The sequence below is a fragment of the Plectropomus leopardus genome, chromosome 15 (genome assembly GCF_008729295.1).
Source record: "Plectropomus leopardus isolate mb chromosome 15, YSFRI_Pleo_2.0, whole genome shotgun sequence".
In the NCBI taxonomy this organism is placed as follows: Eukaryota; Metazoa; Chordata; class Actinopteri; order Perciformes; family Serranidae; genus Plectropomus; species Plectropomus leopardus.
This window is the reverse complement of record NC_056477.1, coordinates 17,559,350-17,579,601: the sequence shown is the minus strand read 5'-3', so window position 1 is coordinate 17,579,601 and position 20,252 is coordinate 17,559,350. Positions and strand designations below refer to the sequence as shown.

The 20,252-nt window shown below is 38.3% G+C and overlaps 1 protein-coding gene across 19 annotated transcripts in view; it reads left to right on the top strand.

Annotated features, from left to right (window-relative positions):
* Positions 1–1,098: 1,098 nt before the first annotated feature.
* The window catches only part of dst (dystonin), a 120,013-nt gene continuing 100,859 nt past the window's right edge, over positions 1,099–20,252 (top strand). For 12 of the 19 annotated variants that reach the window (XM_042502032.1, XM_042502033.1, XM_042502024.1 and 9 more), the window contains exons 1-3: positions 1,101–1,340; positions 1,624–1,837; positions 19,735–19,796. In XM_042502032.1, the coding sequence (XP_042357966.1) occupies positions 1,329–1,340; positions 1,624–1,837; positions 19,735–19,796 (288 nt within the window). In that variant the 5' untranslated portion in view covers positions 1,101–1,328. Of the gene's footprint in view, positions 1,341–1,455; positions 1,489–1,623; positions 1,838–3,537; positions 3,652–18,142; positions 18,293–19,734; positions 19,797–20,252 lie in introns of those variants that run through there. The other 7 variants (XM_042502029.1, XM_042502028.1, XM_042502031.1 and 4 more) reach the window with 6 other exon arrangements.

Genomic DNA, 20,252 nt, shown 5'->3' with positions numbered 1-20,252 from the left:
CCCTGTAGTGGGGCTGGTTCTAACAGTGGAACTCTTTGTATTTTTAAGATTATTTGGGGGCTTTTTGCTTTTAATTGGCAGGATTACACATGAGAGGGGAAGGATATGCAGCAAAGATCGAGGTTGGAATCAAACCTGCGGCCACTGCAGCAAGGACCCACCCTTTGTACATGGGACACCCACTGAGAAAGTCACTGATAGCCCGAGAACTTCTTGTATTTGACATCCATTAATGAATTCTGTTGTATAGTTAAGTAAGTTGGGAACATTGCTGTTTGTAGAAGACATATAAAGGTAATTTGTGTTCAAATTTGAGAGCACTAACACAAATTCTGCAAGTTATAGGTGCTCAGACAAAAACTGTTACAAATATACCTGCTCTCCCTTATACTTCCTCAGGATCATAGCTTTCTATGTTAGTTTGCATTTCCCCTTTAAATACTATTTTATCATTGAGCACATGAGGTGTCGTCATACAGGTATTGGCTCACCCTCCTCCTCCATCCGGTTTTGTTTACTTGTTCTGTTGCTCAATCCCAGGTGTGTCAGGGTGTACCATGACATTGCAACAGAAAGTCATTAATCACAGTTTACTATGAGAATTTTGTTGCATTTATTGGAATGAAAGGTCTGAAACGATTCAAGGAAGAATAACAAATCTGATATAATCCTCACAAGGCTGCATTTAATGGTGTAAAGAGTTTTTCTTATTAGATTTCAGTTAAATTAAATTTAAACCCGCTTAAAACCTGCTGTAATCCCCTTTTTGTGCTCCCATGCTCTTCTCCATCCTCTCAAATAATTAGCTCAGCATATGTTACTACTTTCACTGCACCTTATGTGGAAAACACCCCATGGGACACTTATGTAATTGTATCCAAAGTCCACTCAGCAGTCTTCTCTCTGTGGATCTAATGTTGTGAAACCCTGCCATGAGAAGCTGTGGCAGCCCGTGTCCTCTCATTACCCCCGCTTTTGATGTTTTTGTAGCCACCCCGCACCTTTTGTGCAGGGATGGCGCTCTAACACCGTCGTCGCTGTCGGTAGCTGCTGTTGTTGGCTACCGGGTATGACGCGGAGCCACATGCAGTCTGCTCTCCCATCACGGTCCAGCTCTGCCTCGACAGCACACAGCGTACCATCCGCTCAGCCCTCTGGAGATCTGACATCACCTCACATCCTTAATGCTCCGATAAGGAGACCAACTCGTGGCCGGAGCATCTCTCAAAGGGCGTGGCACCGCTTTTTGGATTTGACGCACAAATGTGTGACTGGAGCTAATAACGCGCAAATAGGATTGTAATTTTTCTTCCAGCTGACAGCTATCCATGTATACAGTGGTAAGTCTTATTGTTGACCTGGCGGGGGAGCCAGATACTATTGATTTCACATTGCCTTCATTTGGTTCAATCTTTTATTGTTATGGCTCATTGCGAGCTGGTGGCGTCTTCACACCTGCGCTCACATTACGCACTTTGACCCGCGATGGTGAGAAAGAAAGGGATTAATGTTATTCAGCGCTACGTCCTCAATCATTTTAGCTGCGTGCGTGTATGTGTATGTGTGAAATCAAGACAAGCATTGTTCTGTTTTTCCTTATCCCCGTTTTCTTTTGTCTCACAGAGCTCCAGTTCGGGGAACCCTTCCCTGCACTGCTCCATGTCTTCCTCGGCGGATTTCTCAGACGAGGATGATTACAGTGTGAAATCTGGGTCGGCATCACCTGCACCCGGGGACACTTTACCCTGGAACCTGCCCAGGCATGAGCGGTCCAAGCGGAAAATACAGGGAGGATCCGTGCTGGATCCGGCGGAGAGAGCCGTGCTCAGGATCGCAGGTGAGGGGCAGTCTCCCTGTTGTCCGTTTAACACATGCTAACGAACCGTAGCGACATAAACAATGAGAGAATAGACTGCGATATACGGTGGATGTGGGTGCTGCATGAGCTCATAGCACTTGTTAGGGTGACATCTTCTCCTGGTAGCAAATCCCCCGTTTTATTTAGGGACATAGGGGCTGGATTTGTAGTACATGTGACGGTATTTCGGTCTGATTTTATTCTGGTAGGCTACAAAATTGATTAAAAAAATTATGAAAATGATGAATTTCATTACTTTGTGTCAAAAAATAGCTAAAACACATTTTTAGTGTAGGGTTATCTTTTTTTTTTTAATGTGAGGATTATTTCAACAGTAGTTTATATTTAAAGTCAGGTTGGCAAATTCAGACGTAAGAAATAACACAAATCCCTCTGACATAAACTTAAGTTTGTTTCACATTTGATAACATGCCTGGAAGACTGAGGTTTTAAAGCGCTTAACTACTTTATAATGAGACTTTGACACTTTTTGACATTGTAAATTGATACAAGGAGTGCTGTGGGAATATTATTAGGCTGGTATAATTTTTTTTTTTTTTTTTTTAAAAAGCAGCTATTTATTTATTTTTTCTTTTTATATGTGTATATTTTTTAAAAACGTGAATTAAAAAAAGTTGAAAATAAAAGTCAGGTTGATAGATTAGACAGAAGAAATTATGTAAATCATTGTGACGAGGACTGACGTGCTTGGAAGACTTAAGTTTTATAGCACTCAACCACGTTATAATGAGAGTTTGACTCTATTTGACGTTGTAAATTGATATAAGTAGTGTTGTGGGACGCTTGGCACCTTAAATTTTTTTTAATGAACTTTTTTTGGTTAGTAGGGAAGTGTATTAGTTTTTTTGAAAGCTGCGCTTATTTTTTCTTTGATGACTCATTTTTAATGTAGCCTATGTTTAAAAAATGATTTGAGTTGAAAATAAGAGTCAGATTTTCAGACAGAAGAAACAACACAAATCCTATCAACGTGGACTCTTGTACGTTAACATGGTTGGAAATCTTGGAAATGTGGCACTTAATTTTATTAGTATAGTATTTTTTGTGACATCCGTTGCAGCTGTTGGAGTTTTTAAGCACAGACATGCATATAACACCAAACAGTACTCTTGTGAAGCTGTTGGAAGACTTTGGCAGGTGTGCAACAATGAAAAAGATCGTGGTCCATGTTACGAGCCGGTACAGGGACGCCTGACAAGGAAAAGCGTTTATTATTACACACTGTAAAAAATGAACAAGTCATTCAGTCTGGTTTTATCATCGTAATTCACCTTATTATGCCATTTCCTGCATATCTGGACTAGAGTCGGGGACATTTAGCCTCTTGTCTAAAGAAAATACGGTTTAATAGTTTTTTTTATTGACATTTAGGGCTCTGCATTGGCTCAATTGACACTTTGAGTCCGACATTTTTTGTAGTGCAGCGCGTCCGGCAGTCCTTCCTATCAATCTCGTGAACTCTGGGGAGGAAGTGTCGCCTATTGGACAGAGCGCAGACAAGGGAGGGATGTAGGGCGTTTCCTTTAGTGCAACAACAGCGCCGATCACTCTCGAGTCCTCCGCACGCACACACACACACACACATGCTCACAAATACACACACATACACACACACACACACACACACACACACGTTGTGTCCCCGTCCGCCGCTGGTGAATGTCCAGTTTGTGGAGCCCGGGTTATGGCTCAGTACGCACCGCAGGGCTATGGTCTCTCGGACGAACAGGAATACCTCCAAGCATATGAGGATGTTTTGGAAAAATACAAAGGTAGGATCGATGCTGACTGGATCTTGTTTAGGCTTTAAGAAATTGCCTGATTTGTGTTTGACAGTTCAGTGACTGTCAGCCTGCCCCCTCTCTTTCTGGTGACTGGCTGGTGTTAGTGTCTTTATCCCTGCTGCAGTGGAAAAGTGGGAATATTTCCTGCATGACATCACAATTAGGCTGCATTTTAGTAGCCAGGACAAAGGCTTTATTATGATTTTTTTTAATGATCTGATTATTTTAGAGGATTATTCCCCCAGTTTGTAGCTGATCTATGGAAAAATTGAGCTAGAAATATGTCTGTCAAACCCGATAATTACAGTGTCTACATTGGTTGTGTCAAATTGAAAGGTCGAAACAGAAATCAAGTCTAATTTTTGAGTAAATCACAATATAAATGATCTATTTGTATATTTTAAGGGTTAATATCATTGACAGAGTATTCCTCAGCTGACCTTTGTGGTGTCTAACAGCAGACAGGACAATGACATAGCAGGATGAGGCGTTAGCTCATAGCTCACTTCATGTTGCTGCTCCTTTTGGGTCCATACATCTCATTAATTAAAGCAAATCCATCACACATAAGAGGTCCACGTTATTCAGTGTCTCTTTGACAGCTAGAGCTCGCTGACAAAGATCATCCACATGCACTCTGAGGCCAGGCCTGTGGAGATCTGCTGGAGCTGAATTCAAACTGACAGCCGGGATTTTAACTCTTGTGCCACCACAAAAGAAACCAACAATAAATGGCATAAACTGTGCACTTTTGTACTGAATGCTTTGCCGTGAGCATGTACTCTCAGCTGTTGAGTATTGAAGCCAGCAGGGCCAGTCAGCTGTGGTATATGGCTTAAACGGCCTGATTGGACTCTAACAGGATCATATGATGTAGCATCATTAGGAATCTGTAGCTGCTTTCTCCAGGCAGAGGAGCTGTTATACACAGTGAGCTTCTTTAACTAACTCTGCCATTCGTTTTTCCATATTTTATATTGAGTTTTTGGGATATTTGACTTCCTGCTAGTTGTTGCATGAACGATGGACTTTTTAAAGAAGGGTAAGGCATTGTAAATTGTGTTTTATTCAAAATGTATTACATTTCGAAATTTATGGACATGTTGTAGCTTCAGAGGAATGCTGCTGATTTTTATTTGTGTCCTCAACTGAACCGTTTTATCACACTTTCTGTTTCTCAGAAGCAAAACTGACTCTAGTGACTCTTATTAATATTCCTCTACCCATAAATGAGTGATCCTGGTGGAAACATGAGATCAGCTGGTGAGCTAATCATTACATCCAGCAGACTCACCTCCAACTCTGTGTCCATCAGCTTTGTTTGCATCATGGCAGAAAACACATTCCAGCTTTTGACTATCGAAGCAGAATGAATTTATAAACACTCATTCACTAGAGGTCAGTTAAGGAGCGATGCGAACCAGTTCATCACTGATTTGCAAAGTTGCGGGTTGTTCCTTCTGAGAATAGTGGAGAGTGAGAATTGGAAAGCGTTAGAAGGTTAAATCTCTGGCTGTTGAAGCCTCCATAGCAGTGAATTCAAGTGTTTATGAGCGATAGGGCTAAGTGATGCATGTTTATCACAATGTCAAATATCTTCGCTCTTCTTAAAACAATTTATTCTCCATGTAAGTTTGTCTTTCCAGTCATGAAAATGGTCTAGAAGTGTATTGTTTCCATAAAAAAAATTGTTTACTTCTCTGCAGCCAAGATATTTGTCTTTAGGGCGCTGGCTAAGTGCTGGAAAAGTCACTATTTTTACTTTAATTTTATTTGCAGTCATTGGGATCATCCAGAGCCCCAAGCTTCAGTCCATGTGATTCACAGAGAATCACTGGGAGACATTTTCATGACAAAATCATCAACAGTAACCAACAAACACAACCAAACAGCCTACAGGCCAGCTTTAAAGTAGGAAACAGAACTGGCTTTGTCTGGACATAGCAAAATGTTGCATTAGATAATTTTTCATATTTAACGCTGGAAGTTCAGGCAAATGTAGTGTAACGTATTGTTATTGTCTGTGCTGTTGAGTTTATTGTTATGTTGGAGCTTGTCACGTGTTGTCTGGATTAATTCCAGAGTCATGAGACACCTCTGAGGTAATGACAGCTGTCAGTTTCAGAGAAAAGATAATAACAGGAGGAAAAGGATGTACAGGCTTTATTGTAGTGAATGAGTGATACATTGTTTGGTAGGTTTTGCACTTGTTCACCACCAGTGTGACCTTTGGTGAACTCTGATATATAAATACATGGGAAAATCACAGAAATGCAGGTTGAGGCCCTGAACTCTGTTTGACAGAAATGTGATTTCAGGAATTTTGGTGATTAAGTATAAAAAGGGGAGCATGCATGTTGTTTTTATCGCTCCAGCTGTAAGAATGCCACACTAATTAGGTATTAGAGTTAATAGTACACTAAACAGAGGATTTGCTGTAATTCAACACAGGCTTTACAAAAGACTGTAAACTTGAAGAATGAGTTAAAGACACGGTTTCTTAGACACACACAACAGTAAACGGCACTGGGCAGTGGCTCTGTGGGATCACAGTGTTCCAGTTGAGCCTGCTCGGTCGGCCGTCAGCATGAAGGGGCCATCGAGTTTACCAACAGTTGATCATCCTCTGACATCAGGGAAGATTTAATGGATTAAACATTTGGTGGTTCGGTCAACTCCTCTTGAAGTTCATTTTGTTTTTAAGATGCCATATGGCGTAAATTGTTTTATCAGATGGAAAGCACAGTGTAATTACAGAGTTGAGCCCAAATAACCAGCCTTTGATTATGGAGAGCCTTGACAGTCCTGCAGATAATACCCACACCATTAGAATTTAAGAAGGATAAAATATCTTTAGAATTTTTGAGAAATGAGAATGAAAGAGGACTGTGATCAGAACAATTAAATAATGTAATGTATGTAATAATGTATTGAAAAGGACACTAGGTAATGCTTAGTCACTGTAAGTTCACTGCAGCCCATGAAATAGTCATTGAGAATGGGACGATATATGATTTAATCTTGGATCGCTATAGAAAACACTTACAATAAATGAATCAAGGTGAATTTCCATCATCGGGATGGTGAATAACAGTAAAAGAGACCGCAGAAAGAGGCTGCATATGCATCAACCTAAAGAAAATGCAAAATATCTTAATCAAGCATTACAATATTTCATATCCAAAGATGTGATTCCATTTGCACTCGTGGAAAAATCCTGGATTTTTAAAATTTTCCACAAAAAAGGATGTGTGTCCTACCTGTGATGCAATATTTATTTATTTTTTTTAGCAAAATGTAAGTCATAGTGATTCCAGTATGTTTTCATGCAGTCTTATTTAACAACAACAACAACAACGACAACAACCATAATAATACATTGAATTTCATATTTTGATGTTTATTGTAATAATATTGTGCATCACAATTATTTAAGTCAAGATCGTCACACTTTCATATCATCCCATGCCTAATAGTCGCCGAAAAATCTGTTTTAATTTAGTAACACCATCACCAAAACCTTCATAAAGCTCATTTTCTGAGTGCAATATGATTAAAAGATGTGATACATATTAACCATTTTAAGGCTTGTTGTTAAGCAGAGATCTTAAAACAAAACACATCTTATGGACATATACAACCTACTGACTGTTTGACATTTTATTTCTTTAAGAAGAATCACGTGACAGCCATATACAGCCAGCGCAGAGCCTTTAGTCTTTAGGATGTGATGGGTGTGGTCTGTCTGAATCACTGTGCTCTGCATGATATGACATAATCTCTTATGACAAGAGGGATTTCTGTGGATACATTAAGAAACATATGGTTTTGAAACGCAACCTTTTTAAAAACTTGTATTATCAAACACAGAGATGAGTGAGAGAGCATTGTGGTTTTTGCACAGTCACTGCCTTTGTCCATCCTCCTGGGCCGTGCCCAGCCCAACCCCTCTGCTCTATGTCGACAGCCCACTCATCACATTCAAATGGCCCAGTGGCCCACACACGCAGCAGGCTGCCTCTATGGAGACGGTCTGCTACCGTACAAAAGACACTTTGTTTTTATGGGAGCAGCATCCAAGTTCCAGAGACTTGTTCATGTGTCAAGTTGACGATAGTGACACTCCTTGTTTCAACATTGAGGAGTCACACTTTGAAAGTGGTCTAACCCACCCACCTCAGCCCACAGATTAACATTCCACATTAAATATCGTGCATGAATAATTTAGCCTCCGAAAAAGAGAGCACTAATGCAATAATTTATATACTTTTTAAAAAACAATAGAAACGTGCATCATATATTTAAATTAAACTTAGTTTTTAAGATCACTTAATCATGTTAAAGAAGAGAATACACATACATATTACAAGTAGTCAGAGTATCAGAAGGTCATTAAAAAATCTTAAATTCAATTTGTAAATATTAGGATTTAAAAGTAACTAAATAGTCTTAAATTTCAACTTGTGATGTCTTCATTTACACAAACATTTAACCTAATTTCATTTATCCATCTTTAAATGTACTTTTTGATCAAAGTGATTCACGCTCTTTTGTGTGAAAGTCAATATTTCTATTGTTCCAAATCTTTATACCCACCTCTGCACTGAAAACTGTCTTTTTACTTTATACTTGCACTTACCTGTTGGAAAAATGTAGATAAACTATACTCACTCTAATAACTAGACTCCTACATTAAACCTGCTTCTGCTCAGAACCACATTTATGTTTACCTGCAATGCTTGAATTAAAAAAAAGAAGATGATTGTCCAAAAGTCAGTCTTGAGTTTGATCGCTAATTACCTTAGAAAGGTCTTAAAAAGCATGAAATGAAAGTGTTGATACATGTAGACACCCCGTACATACATGAAATGACTACCAGGCAATCATTTTCCTCTTTAATAAAGCAATTTCTTATTTAAAGCAAGTCACATTTTATCTTTATTCCTATACTAGGAGATTTTCAGAAAAAAAATATATTTATTTGATAGCTGCACAGTTGAAACGAACTTATTTAAACTAACATACAGCAGATCTGGTTTAAAAATACGAACAAATACAAAGTATAATCACTGGGCTATCTAATTATCAAGGGTCTTTTCACAGCTACTCCAGCCAAAATCCTAAGTGCTAATGGATAAATAAGTGCATTAGATTTTCTGGATCCGACTCCAGCTTGGTGCTCCGTAATTTCACAATAACATTTAGCAGCTGCTGCTTGTTGGTTTCATTTTACAGGTTTCACCCACAGGAGGTCTTTTTCGCAGATCAGTTTATATCTGAAATGTTGTTTTGCTGTTATTGTCCATGAGTTTTTTTTTAAGATTTTAGTTAAAAAAAAAAGAAAAAAGAAAACCTTCTACAGCAAATGTACAGTACTTGCTAAAACATAATATTGTTGTCATGGCCAAGCCCTTTATTGATCTAATCAATAGACTTCATGGGCAGGGTAATCCAAACCGGCAGAGCTCTCAGAGAGGTTTTAATCAAATCTCTCTTTAGCTACAGATGTGTCTGTGTTTTAATCATATATTAGTCTCACATGTATCATTTGGATATATACATGCATTTTTCCTCTAAAATACATTAATTAATTCTCTTCATATGTTGTTTAGGAAGGTATATAAAATCTAATTTCACTGCGGTCCCATGCAGTTGCGTTAAATGTGTGTCCGAGTGTGACGCCTGCTCACTGTATTATTTCTGAATGTTGTATTTACGTAAATGCTGTCATGGTGATGGGAAAAGCAGCATGACTGAAACTCATTCCACAGCTTTGCTTAGCTCCTCTTACATGAGATCATCTTGTGCGTCTCTGTCCCAGCCCTGACTCATGCTCTGTAGCCTCTCCTCTCCTCTCGCTCCGGCAGCACCACCCTTATTTCCAGAATGCAGCAGATGCTGGGAAGCTGTCCCACACCAGCAGTAGGAAACAGATTTCTCAACTGTTACATAGGAGGCCAGGAAATAAGTTGTTCCATCTGTTTTTGTGTTAACTCTAAAAGCTTATCACTTTAAAACTGTTGCTATACTCTCACGAATTGTGTGATATCTGCGGGATGTGTTAAAAGAGAGATCAGAGAGAGAGGGTGTAGTGTGAAGATTCAAACTCAATGAAAGTTAGAACCTGAATAAATGAGAGGAGAAACATGACAATTGCAGATACTTTCATAGAGGGCAGGAGGAGACACTGAATAGTTTGATGACTGTGAAAAAAGGAGTGAAACAAATACTATGACCTTCACTATCAATTAGGGCTAGGTATCATTTAGCCCATTAAAACCTGGATCAACATTAGTTTTCTTTCCCTGTGTTGGGTGGCTCTAAAAAGCAAATTTAACCCTTGAAATTTAAGCCAATTGGGTTGATTGCTTTTGAAAACATGATGAAAAAGCAGTAAGTAACTTGGCAAGAAATGTCCCGCAAATTGCAAGAAATTATTAAAAGTCGTCAAGAAAATGAACTGAAAATTAGTTTTAAAAAAGAAGAAAATTTTAAAATTCTAGGGAAAATTGTTCATAAAACTATATTTATAATTACTGTAACCATATATTTAAAATTATGTTATAAAAAACTATACATATATATTTTTTCTTCTTTTGGGGATTTTTGGGGGTTTTTGTCTTTCTTTTTTTAGTTTTTTTTTAAGCTTATTTTCAGCTATTTATTTATTTATTTATTTTAACTTATTTCCTGCTAATTTTTTGGCCATGTCTTGCTAAGTTGCTTATTGCTTTCCATGTTTATGAAATAAGTCAAAGCAGTTTGCTTAGGTTTTAAACTATGAATTCTCAAAGTAGCAACTACTAACTCGTTTGTTGACAGCTCATGTATTACACATACTGTATGTTATTGAGTTGAACTACTACAGACTAATTCAACATTTTTGAAAAGCATCATTTCATCTAGAATGATGCTGAACATTTTCAGAAACATTTGCTTATTTTGGTTTGCATTGAAAGTGGGTATTTATTCAATAGGTGGCCTTTTTGTATTTTGGCAGTTTTCAGCAATCAGTGTTTTTCAGAACAGAAATCTGTTGATGTTGAATGTCAAAAATGTTCACATTAGGTTTCCTGTGTAACTTCTCAAATTTTCCCACTATCTTATAAAATCTGAAGTAGTTTCGCTGTACATTACTGTAATTTTGGTTGGATATGGCTCCGTCAGCAGTGGAATTTATGGATAAAGAAAGACACCAAATGATGCGCTAAAAAAAAAAAAAATGGTGCTTGTAATTTTATTTGTTTTTTTGCAAGATATATGCACCAGTGCATGTACACAGCAAAAATTATTTCAAGACCTGCTGTTTTAAATGTAGCAGAATTTAAGAATTGTGTGCAGAATTGGCTTACCTTAAATCTGGATATGAATTCTCTGTAATCTGAGAGAGTCTGGGGAGAAAAATACAGCTTCTTTACATGCACAATACTCACTCAAATGTGGCAGTTGCAGCTGTTGCACATATGCAGGCTTATGTTTGGAGCATTAGCAAGTGTGTGCGTGTGTATGTGTGTGTGCGTCTGTGTTCGTGCTTGTAACTGTGTCCCATTAGCTGTCATTAATGTTTCCGCTTGACTTTCCGGAGTGCCTTTACAGTGATCAGTGTTATGCCTGAGGGAACTTTGCCAGCTTCACCTTTATCCCCCATTTGCTTTCATCAAGGGTCATACAATATTTTAACTTCACACGTCGGGGATTAAGTATTACATCTTCACAACCTGAAACATAATGTTGTAAGTAAAATTAATGAAGAAGACGCCTCTTGATCAATATTGTCCCTCTTCCCTGTAGGCTGTAGGCTGTCTACTTCCTCAGTAGCACTTTGCAGATGTCGTTGTCTTGGTTTCTTCTTTGCCTTGTCTGAAGCCGAGAAAAGCTGTTTTAAAGGCTTGGCAACCTGTTTCAGTTACTGAGTTGTTCCAGTCACATACTTAAGATGCTGCCCTGCCCCTCTGAGCAGACTGACTGTAGAACGCTCACTCACAAAGAATGACAAAAATGCACCTGCAAGTACCCCCCCCAAATCTTATCAACACACTATTGTATTTTTGTTTACCACCTATCTGGATACATTGTTCTCAATGTGCTCATTAACTAGAATGGAAAAAGGTTGCCATATTGAGCTGAGTCATCACTTCAGCGAGCTTCCTTGCATAATAAACCCCTTATGTGTCTTCTGACATGGGAGGAATAATAACATTATAGGTCACTGTAAGATGCAACAGAACATTTTAGCTATTCCATCAGCATTTTCATACTTGATAAATATCTTAACGCTGTCAATGTGAGCATGTGTTAGCATGCTGATTTTAGCATTTAGCTCCTGAGCCTCACAGAGCCACTGGCACGGCTGTAGACCTTTGCCTATTTAGCAATTAATTTATTCGAGCATTTTCACGCGGGATGCAGTCTAATGAGGCATATTGAGCCAAAATCGACTCAAATAGCTGAAGGGGTATGGGTGATAATGGGGCCAAGCTATTCAATTTAATATGTTTATTTCTGGTTATACATGCACATACTACCTCATACCTAAACAGCGTGCAGGTAGACTGCATTTGTACTTATTTTATTTTATAGTTTAGGGTACATTATTCTCAAATCCATCTTTTGTGTACATACTTATTCTATTACTTACTTATTATTATGTGTACATACCTTATTTCCTCTATGTACATACTTATTTTATTACTTATTTATTGTTATTTCTTATTGTTATTTTCTTTGTTACATTTCACTTTTCTTTTTTCATGCTGCTGTAACATTTGAAATTTCCCCCAATGGGGGATCAATAAAGGAATATTCTATTCTATTCTATTCTATTCTACTCACACATGAGTGACCATAGTCTGGCGAGGTGATATTTGTGCTGAATGTGGGCAGCGCTGGCTGTGATGCACATGTAAAGCTAGATTGCTAGCTAATGTTAGATACCTTGCAAATAAATACCATGAAATATGATGTAATTGGCACCTTTTCCATTTTCTTATGGTCCACGTCTGTCTCCTGACTCAGTGCCAGCTGAACAGTTTCTTTAATGTGGGGCAGTTTGGATTTTTCATGCACAGTATCATACATTATTGGCTTTGTAAACACAGCATCAATCAATGTCTCATCCACGCATACTTCTTTGCTATTGGTTGAGGCCGCGACTTCACTGGTTAAAGATGAGTCCATGCGATGCACAGATGTAAATTCTCTTTGCCGCTGGAGGCAATTGTGTTTTTTTTCGCACCCCATCGCTCACATTAAATGAAAGTAAACAGGAGGTGAATATTAGCCAATGTGACCCTGCCGTTACACTGGAGTTTAATTCATGTATATGTTCTGAACGGTGTGTTGCTGCATTTAGGATTACATTTGCATTGCAATTCCTCTTAATTTAATAATGAATAACTATTCCGTAAATTTATATCTTTGTATTTATTTGTTACATTTTATTTTACAAAGTTCAGAAAGTAATGTTTATGTCAAGGCTGATGTTCTCTTACACAGTGAGGCATACAGTTTATTAATTAAACTCTGGTATTGGATTGGTGCTCTGTATCGCTCTACACCCAGAGCCCAGGTATTGGTATCGAGGCTGAAAAATGCAGATGTGTACATCTCTAATTAGAGATGTACACATTGTTCGTTCACAAACACATTGTTCGTTCTTCCAGTACTTTCAATTGAAAGTACTGGAAGAACGAACAATGTGTTTTGTGTGGTCATCCTGATGAGGCATTACGTAGGTCTTGAGTAAGCTCTTGAGTGCAGCAAACTTTTTTCATTTTGGATATTTGTTATCCTGCCCGTTTGTGAGCAGGATCAGATGTTACATTGCTGTGCAGGAGTCACAAATCACGGTTTCAGTGATTCATATCCTGTCATTGTGTAAAATTTCAGAACTTTGTTATTCTATCATGATATGTTGACTTAGATCAAGTACACTGTGATGTAGATCTGTATTGCAAAATCTGTGCTACTATGCAACAGATGGCCTTGCACTCCAAACAAAGCTGAGGTACACATGCCTTTGCTTTCTGAGCTGGTTGTGACACAAGAGATGTGAACTGAAAGCTGTTTAACAAGAATGTTTAGCGAGTCCTTGTGAGAGGCTGGAAGGTCGACGGCTTTTCAGTTTAGTCTTTATGTCTGTTTTGATTCCCCTCCCATACGAGGTCAAGAGGATTACACTGGCTGGATTTTGATTGCTGGGACTTTTTGACTCTGCTCTGCTCAGAATGTGAGGATATTTTGGGCATCCTGACGTAACAAGACGCGAAAGGGTGTCACCGGCCCCCTGTGCCCGGCAATGAGGGGAAAACTACAATTTATCCGTTCTCCTGTATGAAGAGGCATGCAAAAATCTAGTAATAAAAGTGTGAAGTTTACTGTTTTGCAGCTGGTTGCATTTCCAAAAGTCTGGTTGTGTGTTGTTGCTAGCAGTTTGGCACAATTCATGCAGATGTCCAAAGAGTGTCCTGAATCTCCAGTTTTTGAAATCAGTACTGGCCAAATACATACTACCATCTAATAAACATTACATTTATAAATCACATTCACAAACCAATAAGAAATATCACCAATAAGACTGAGACACAGATTTCAACCCATTTCCACCAAAACATAAAAATCAACTTGACAAATTTAACTCCAGCCACCAGCATTTACTTCATCAGTGATATCTGTTGTATGTAAGGAAATGAAGGACGTCACCTAAGTGGTACAGATTATGTGGCCTGCAGTTGCAGGGGCAGCATGGTTTAGGGTGTTGCTATTTATAGCTCATGCACATGTGCTTTGCTGAGGTCTACAAATAAGTGTCTCTGGAGCTCTGTGCTGTCTGTTTGAATGCTGCGCCGGGCTGACACTGAGTTCAGACTGTAGACAGGACACACAGGCCACCAAACTTTTACTTTTTACAAAAGTGGCTACTGTGTTGTGATTTCCAGTGTTGTCTCTGTCATGGTTAAAGGAAGCAATGTGCTGGAGTGTGCTCATATACCATAAAAACAAAAGACTGAACATCTAATAATAATTACTTAATACTTAATCGCTACCAGTTTAACTTCCTATAATAGTGTACCATATATATTATGTTTATTAAGTGTCATTGCAATGTGAACTTCTGCGATAAACACCTTGTGAAAAACTGTAGTTTTGAACATGTTGATTTTTTGAGTTAGCTTAAAGAGAGTATCAGCAGAAAACTGTACAATGTAATTTTTTCATTGGAGCCTTACGAGTTTAGCTCACTTTGTTTATTAAAAGACTTGGAAATGACGTCCTTACATTTTTCTAACTGAGCAAGCAGTTTGTCGTGTCTTAGCAGCATACTGAGAGCGGCAGAAAGGAAGAATCAAAAACACTCTGAAATGTCTTTATCAAGTTTGTTATTGCAGATCGCATATTTTCGTCATAACGTGCAGCCTTAGTGTAAATCCTCACTTTGTAAGGAGGCTTTAATGGCTAAATTTTCTAGATAGCTATCAAGGTTTAAATGTCAGGAAGTTCAAATGTAACATGAGACAGAGGTGGTTAGTCAGGCTCTCGTGATCCTGCAAACATCAACCCATTAAAGTCAGAGGTCACAAGCTGTTGGTTAACACATTTCTAAATATTCCCAAACATCTGGTGGACATAGATGTGAATTTAAAGTGAGAATAATAATTAAATTACATCATAAGAAAACCTGTGAATTATTTTTAAACACCTTAAGCAATATTGTGAAGCGATCTCAGTAAAATCATGTACTGTTTTTGTAGTAGCTCTAGCTGCCGTCAACTGTCACAATTTGGAGACTTCTCTCATTATAAGCAAACCTTTATAATGAAATAAACACACTGTATGTTTACTGCCATCAACTGTAAGATGATGTGGTAATGTTATTATTAGAAAAAAATTCCCCCGAGTATCACACCGGTGCCAAAACGTTGGTCACTCATTCACTGTTTAATTTTCACCTCAGCAGTTGCTGTTCAGTGACCATGTCTTTCCTCCAGACTGCAGAGACGTCTTTATACAGTAGCTTTTCTGGCGTATGAGAAACTTCCCCCCTCAAACCTAAAAGAATTGAAACAAGACTTTAAATTCCACGTTGTTCAGTTATTATAATGGATGATTTTTTTTATTCAGGTCCTCCTTTGGGATTCATATTTGGTCAACATGTTTTGTTCTAAACCTGCAGTCATCTGTCAGAATTACCTTCACACGGATGTTGCTTTGGCTCCCTGCTGTGTGAAAAATGCATATTATTAGGCAAATGAAAGTGAAACACTGTATGCCTAGATGAATCTGGAAATCTTTTCTACAGCTTTGAGCTCGTCAGTATTTCCAGCACCTGTCAAGATTAAGCCAGGCTGAGCAGTGGTTGTCCCGCATTAAGCATATGAAACAACAAAAAACAAATCAAAAAACAAAAAAACTGAATAATAACAGGATACAGATTTCAGCCTTTCAGTAATAAATGACATGCATTATTAGCTGTAGTAGCACTTTTACATGGTTAAGAAAGAAATATAAGTGAAATGGGTAAAAGGTTTTAAAATTCCAAGTAATATTATATCATTTATTAGCTGTGATAAGTAGGATTAGATTAGTTTAGCTGATAAAGTTATGCAACACTAGGAGAAAGAATGCGTGATCATATTTAAAGGGACATTACGTCATTGTTATTGTTACGAGGACAGAGCTGGTGTGTTTTCTGTCTGATATCTGATCTTTACAACTGCTTTCATGTCATAATCAGATAATGCACCACTACTGTTTTAAAGTTCAATGTCTTTTCGACTGGTATCAAACCACACTTCATGCTCACTTTTCATTCTCGTAAGTTCCTCAAGAGGGCACCATGCTGTTAAAATACTCACCCTCATTTATGGCAAGCACAGGTACAGAAATAACTTGTCTGAAAGCATATTTAAACCTGCTCCCTAATTCTGTTTGCTAGTTTTAAAGCACTTTTAGATGAAGGGCAAAGACAATGGAAACTGTTTTCACACCACCCGACAATGGCTCATGATCTGAGTCTATTAAGTTAGCCTTTTATCTGTATTCTGTGCAATCAGTGAGGTACAGTATTGCTGACCACGTCTGATAGCTGGTTGATGATGTACATTTCAGCTCCCGTCTTTAGCTCTGAGCCAGAGCGTTTCCTGGAAAGCTCAACCAATCTATATTAATGAGTTTCTCAAGAGAGGTTTATATATTATGCAGCAAAGAGCTTAGATATGGGCATTACAAACCGAATTGGTGTCCTACTGCAGGCTGCACTGCTTCATTCCTCTGTGATTCAGCTGCAGAGTCACAGGGACACATCAGCAATGACACAGCACCACTGACAGGCTGCTTCCTTTATATCTCAGCGTTCTTTTGCTGGCGAATGTTGTTTCACACAGACGCTGATGTGACAGGCTGATGTGTAGCTTCTTTTATTTAATGTGTGGCCCCATGTCAGACCTTGATCTAGATGTGTAGATCATCGCACAAAATAATTGTCAGAGCAACCCACTTTACAATTCTCCAAAGCTTTTATACACGCACTATTTTTAGATGAACTAAATGTAAGAATCTGCAGAGAGTACAGTCACAGGGCTCTTAAGGTACCTCCGACACTTTTGCGATGCACATTTCCGGTTTTGTGATAATTCAAAAGCCTATATAAATTTAGAAAGAAAAATGAAAAATGTCAGAAAAAGTCAGATGCATAGAATATAATGTCTATAGAGCCGATACAATGTTATCCGTTCAGTTTTCATACTTTGTGTGAAACTAAGGTTTGCAAGAGGATATTACTGTTGCCTGAAAACTTAGTATGCTTTACTTAAGTCCTGCATCTTGAGACAGGAGCACTTTTATTTTCTATAGCTGTCTTATGAAACTGGTATTCTCTGTAAAATACCAAAAGAAGTACAATCCTACTAAAAACTCTGCGCTGAATAACTTCCATAAAGAAATTGCTCATCCTTTTTTGGTATTTTTCATGCCGCATCATAAAAGGTGTTGATTGTAAATTTGCCTGGATGTGTTGTTTCTGCTGATGTAAACATTGAGGTGAATCTTGGCAGCTGCACAATGCAGTGATGATTTTCTGGAAACCTTAACACCCTTCACAATCAAGGCCTTCAGTTGAACTTATCACTCAAGATATATAAAGATACTTGTGTTAATCATGCGTTGCACGCTGTTATCAGCAGTTATGACACATTGCTCTTAAATTGCAGCTTAGATAAAGTGGCTGTATCCTGCCGTAGTAAGTTTAAACCAATCAGAAAGATGTTAACAAGGAAATTTTCTTCGTTTTCTTTTTTTTTTATATAAGAAACACAGATTTTCTGTGGTTTAGAGTGCTGCTGCTAGATAAACACAAAACCGCGTGGAAACTCAAAATAGTCAGTAGTCATGGAAAACCTGACAGGACTCGTTCTGGATGCTTGGTGAGAAAGGGAGTCACTGCTGCCCTAGAGGCTGGAAGGCAGGCAGGCAAGAAGAGGGAGACTGTTGCTGCTTCCTCAGTCGCTTATCCACATGGCATCCGTCTACGATCCTCTCTACAGCCCGCAGGAGCTGGTGCAGAGGATGAAGTACCTGCTTCAGGCTGAGAGGGAGCATAGAGCTCACCTGGTAACTCTAATGTGCTGCATGGGTCAGTATGTTATTGCTTCGTCTTGTCATTTCCTTGGAAGGATAGTCGTGTCTGTGCTCGCTCATTTTTAATTGTAGGCAAGATATCCTTGAGCAAAACGTGTTTACTAACTGAGGATTATTAAAGGGAGGAGGTTATCTGTGTTGTCTGTGCTGTGGTCAAAGTTCAGGAAAATACCGATGTTCCACCATGTTGTTGTCATTAACAGTGGAGTAAATGTGTCGTAGCCGGCAGATCGCTGTTAATGTTGTTGATTGTGCATGCGAGATTTTTGGTTGTGTCATGGAGACTGGAAGACGTGGAAGCAGTGAAATGAGTCACAACTGTGGTGACTGGACTGAATCCTGCTCTGCTCTGTCACTGGATAGAGGCCAAACTTAAGGAAGAATACAGCAAGGAAAATTACAAATTGCTCACAGTGTTGGCAAGAAAATATAATAACACAAGTGTAGTTTTTCATTTGCTTATTATACTGTTGTTACTGATAGAAAGGTGTTAATTTTAAGAAAATGTGTAACATCAGTTTCCTTTTCCTTTTAATTGCATCCATTTGTGTCCTGGTCTTACATAAGTCACTGGCTGCAGGAAGTCTACAGCTCTACAGTTACGGTGAAAAAAACCATAATGTGGTGAAAAGCATGCAAGAGAGAGTGATGTCTTTTCAGCCGCTGGGAAATGACGTCTTTACTTTTAGCCACTGGGACTTGTGGTCTTCACATATACTTACTTTTCTGCATCCCTTTCAGTGAAACTATAAATCCCAAAATAACATTGCCCATAGGGTTGGGAGATTCAGAGAAAGTCAAATATTACAATATTTTTTGACAAAATACCTCTTTTTCAATATTACGACGACATTGTTGGGTTGTCTAATGGTGCTCTTTGCAATGAAAAACATTGACCATCATTTTGTGTTTTATTTTGAAAAAAGTTTTTGGTACATGCACTGTTAAGGCACTGGTACTGTTTAAAAGTATTGTTTGCAAACAATACCAAACCCTATCCATATTATATCACACTTTTTATGGTTTTTTTTCCAGGTGGTTGAATTATATCGACCATTTATCAAACATTTGTTGTGTTCCTATTGAGGAAAATTACATAGAGTTATTTGTTATTGTTTCATTGCTCAGCCCTAATTGCACATTGACTTTGTGCAACATGAAGCAAAACACAACGCTGCAAAAACGAACTGCTAAATGCTTCAAACCTTAGGTGAGAAGAACTGAATTGTTGATCCATTAGAAATAACTGCAGTTCTTCTTTCATCTCTGTTCTCAGTTACCACCAAACATAATAGGTTACATAACAGGCTTATAAGAAGTGGATTTAGGTTCTCTAATAACAGCCTTCTTCAAACGAGATTTGTGTTGCCCAAACACCTCTTCACTGATTGCTTTATGATGAAAACATTCATTGGATTTCTTTTTTCTCTTCCTCAGATGAAAGGGACAGAGTGCAGAAAAAGACGTTTACAAAATGGATAAACCAGCATTTGCTGAAGGTAAGAACAAATGCGTAATCATTGATTACCATTTTCCCCCATTCTGTTACCATGTTCAATTTTTCATTTCTGTATGTGTGCCATGTGTTCTTATGGGAACTATGTTTGTTAATTCAGAAGTAAAACCTAAATAATGGTTAAAATTCCAATATTTTTTTCCACAGCAATCAGCAAACCATTTTCCTCTAACATAAACAACCCATTAGAGAAGTATTGACAGTGATGATAATTACCGCTCCCTCTGTTAAGTCCCAACATGCTAACATTCCTCCCCAGATATTATTAAAGCTTACTAAAAGTCGTTTAGTGTGACATGTGCTGTGAGGCTGCAGAAACAGGTTGTCTTTGTTGCCAGGAATTTGAATCGCTTACTGTGGCACTTCATGTGTGTGTGTGGAATCCAATGCAACACTTAGCTGATAGACAAGCACTGGCAAGTCTCATCTGATGTGTCTT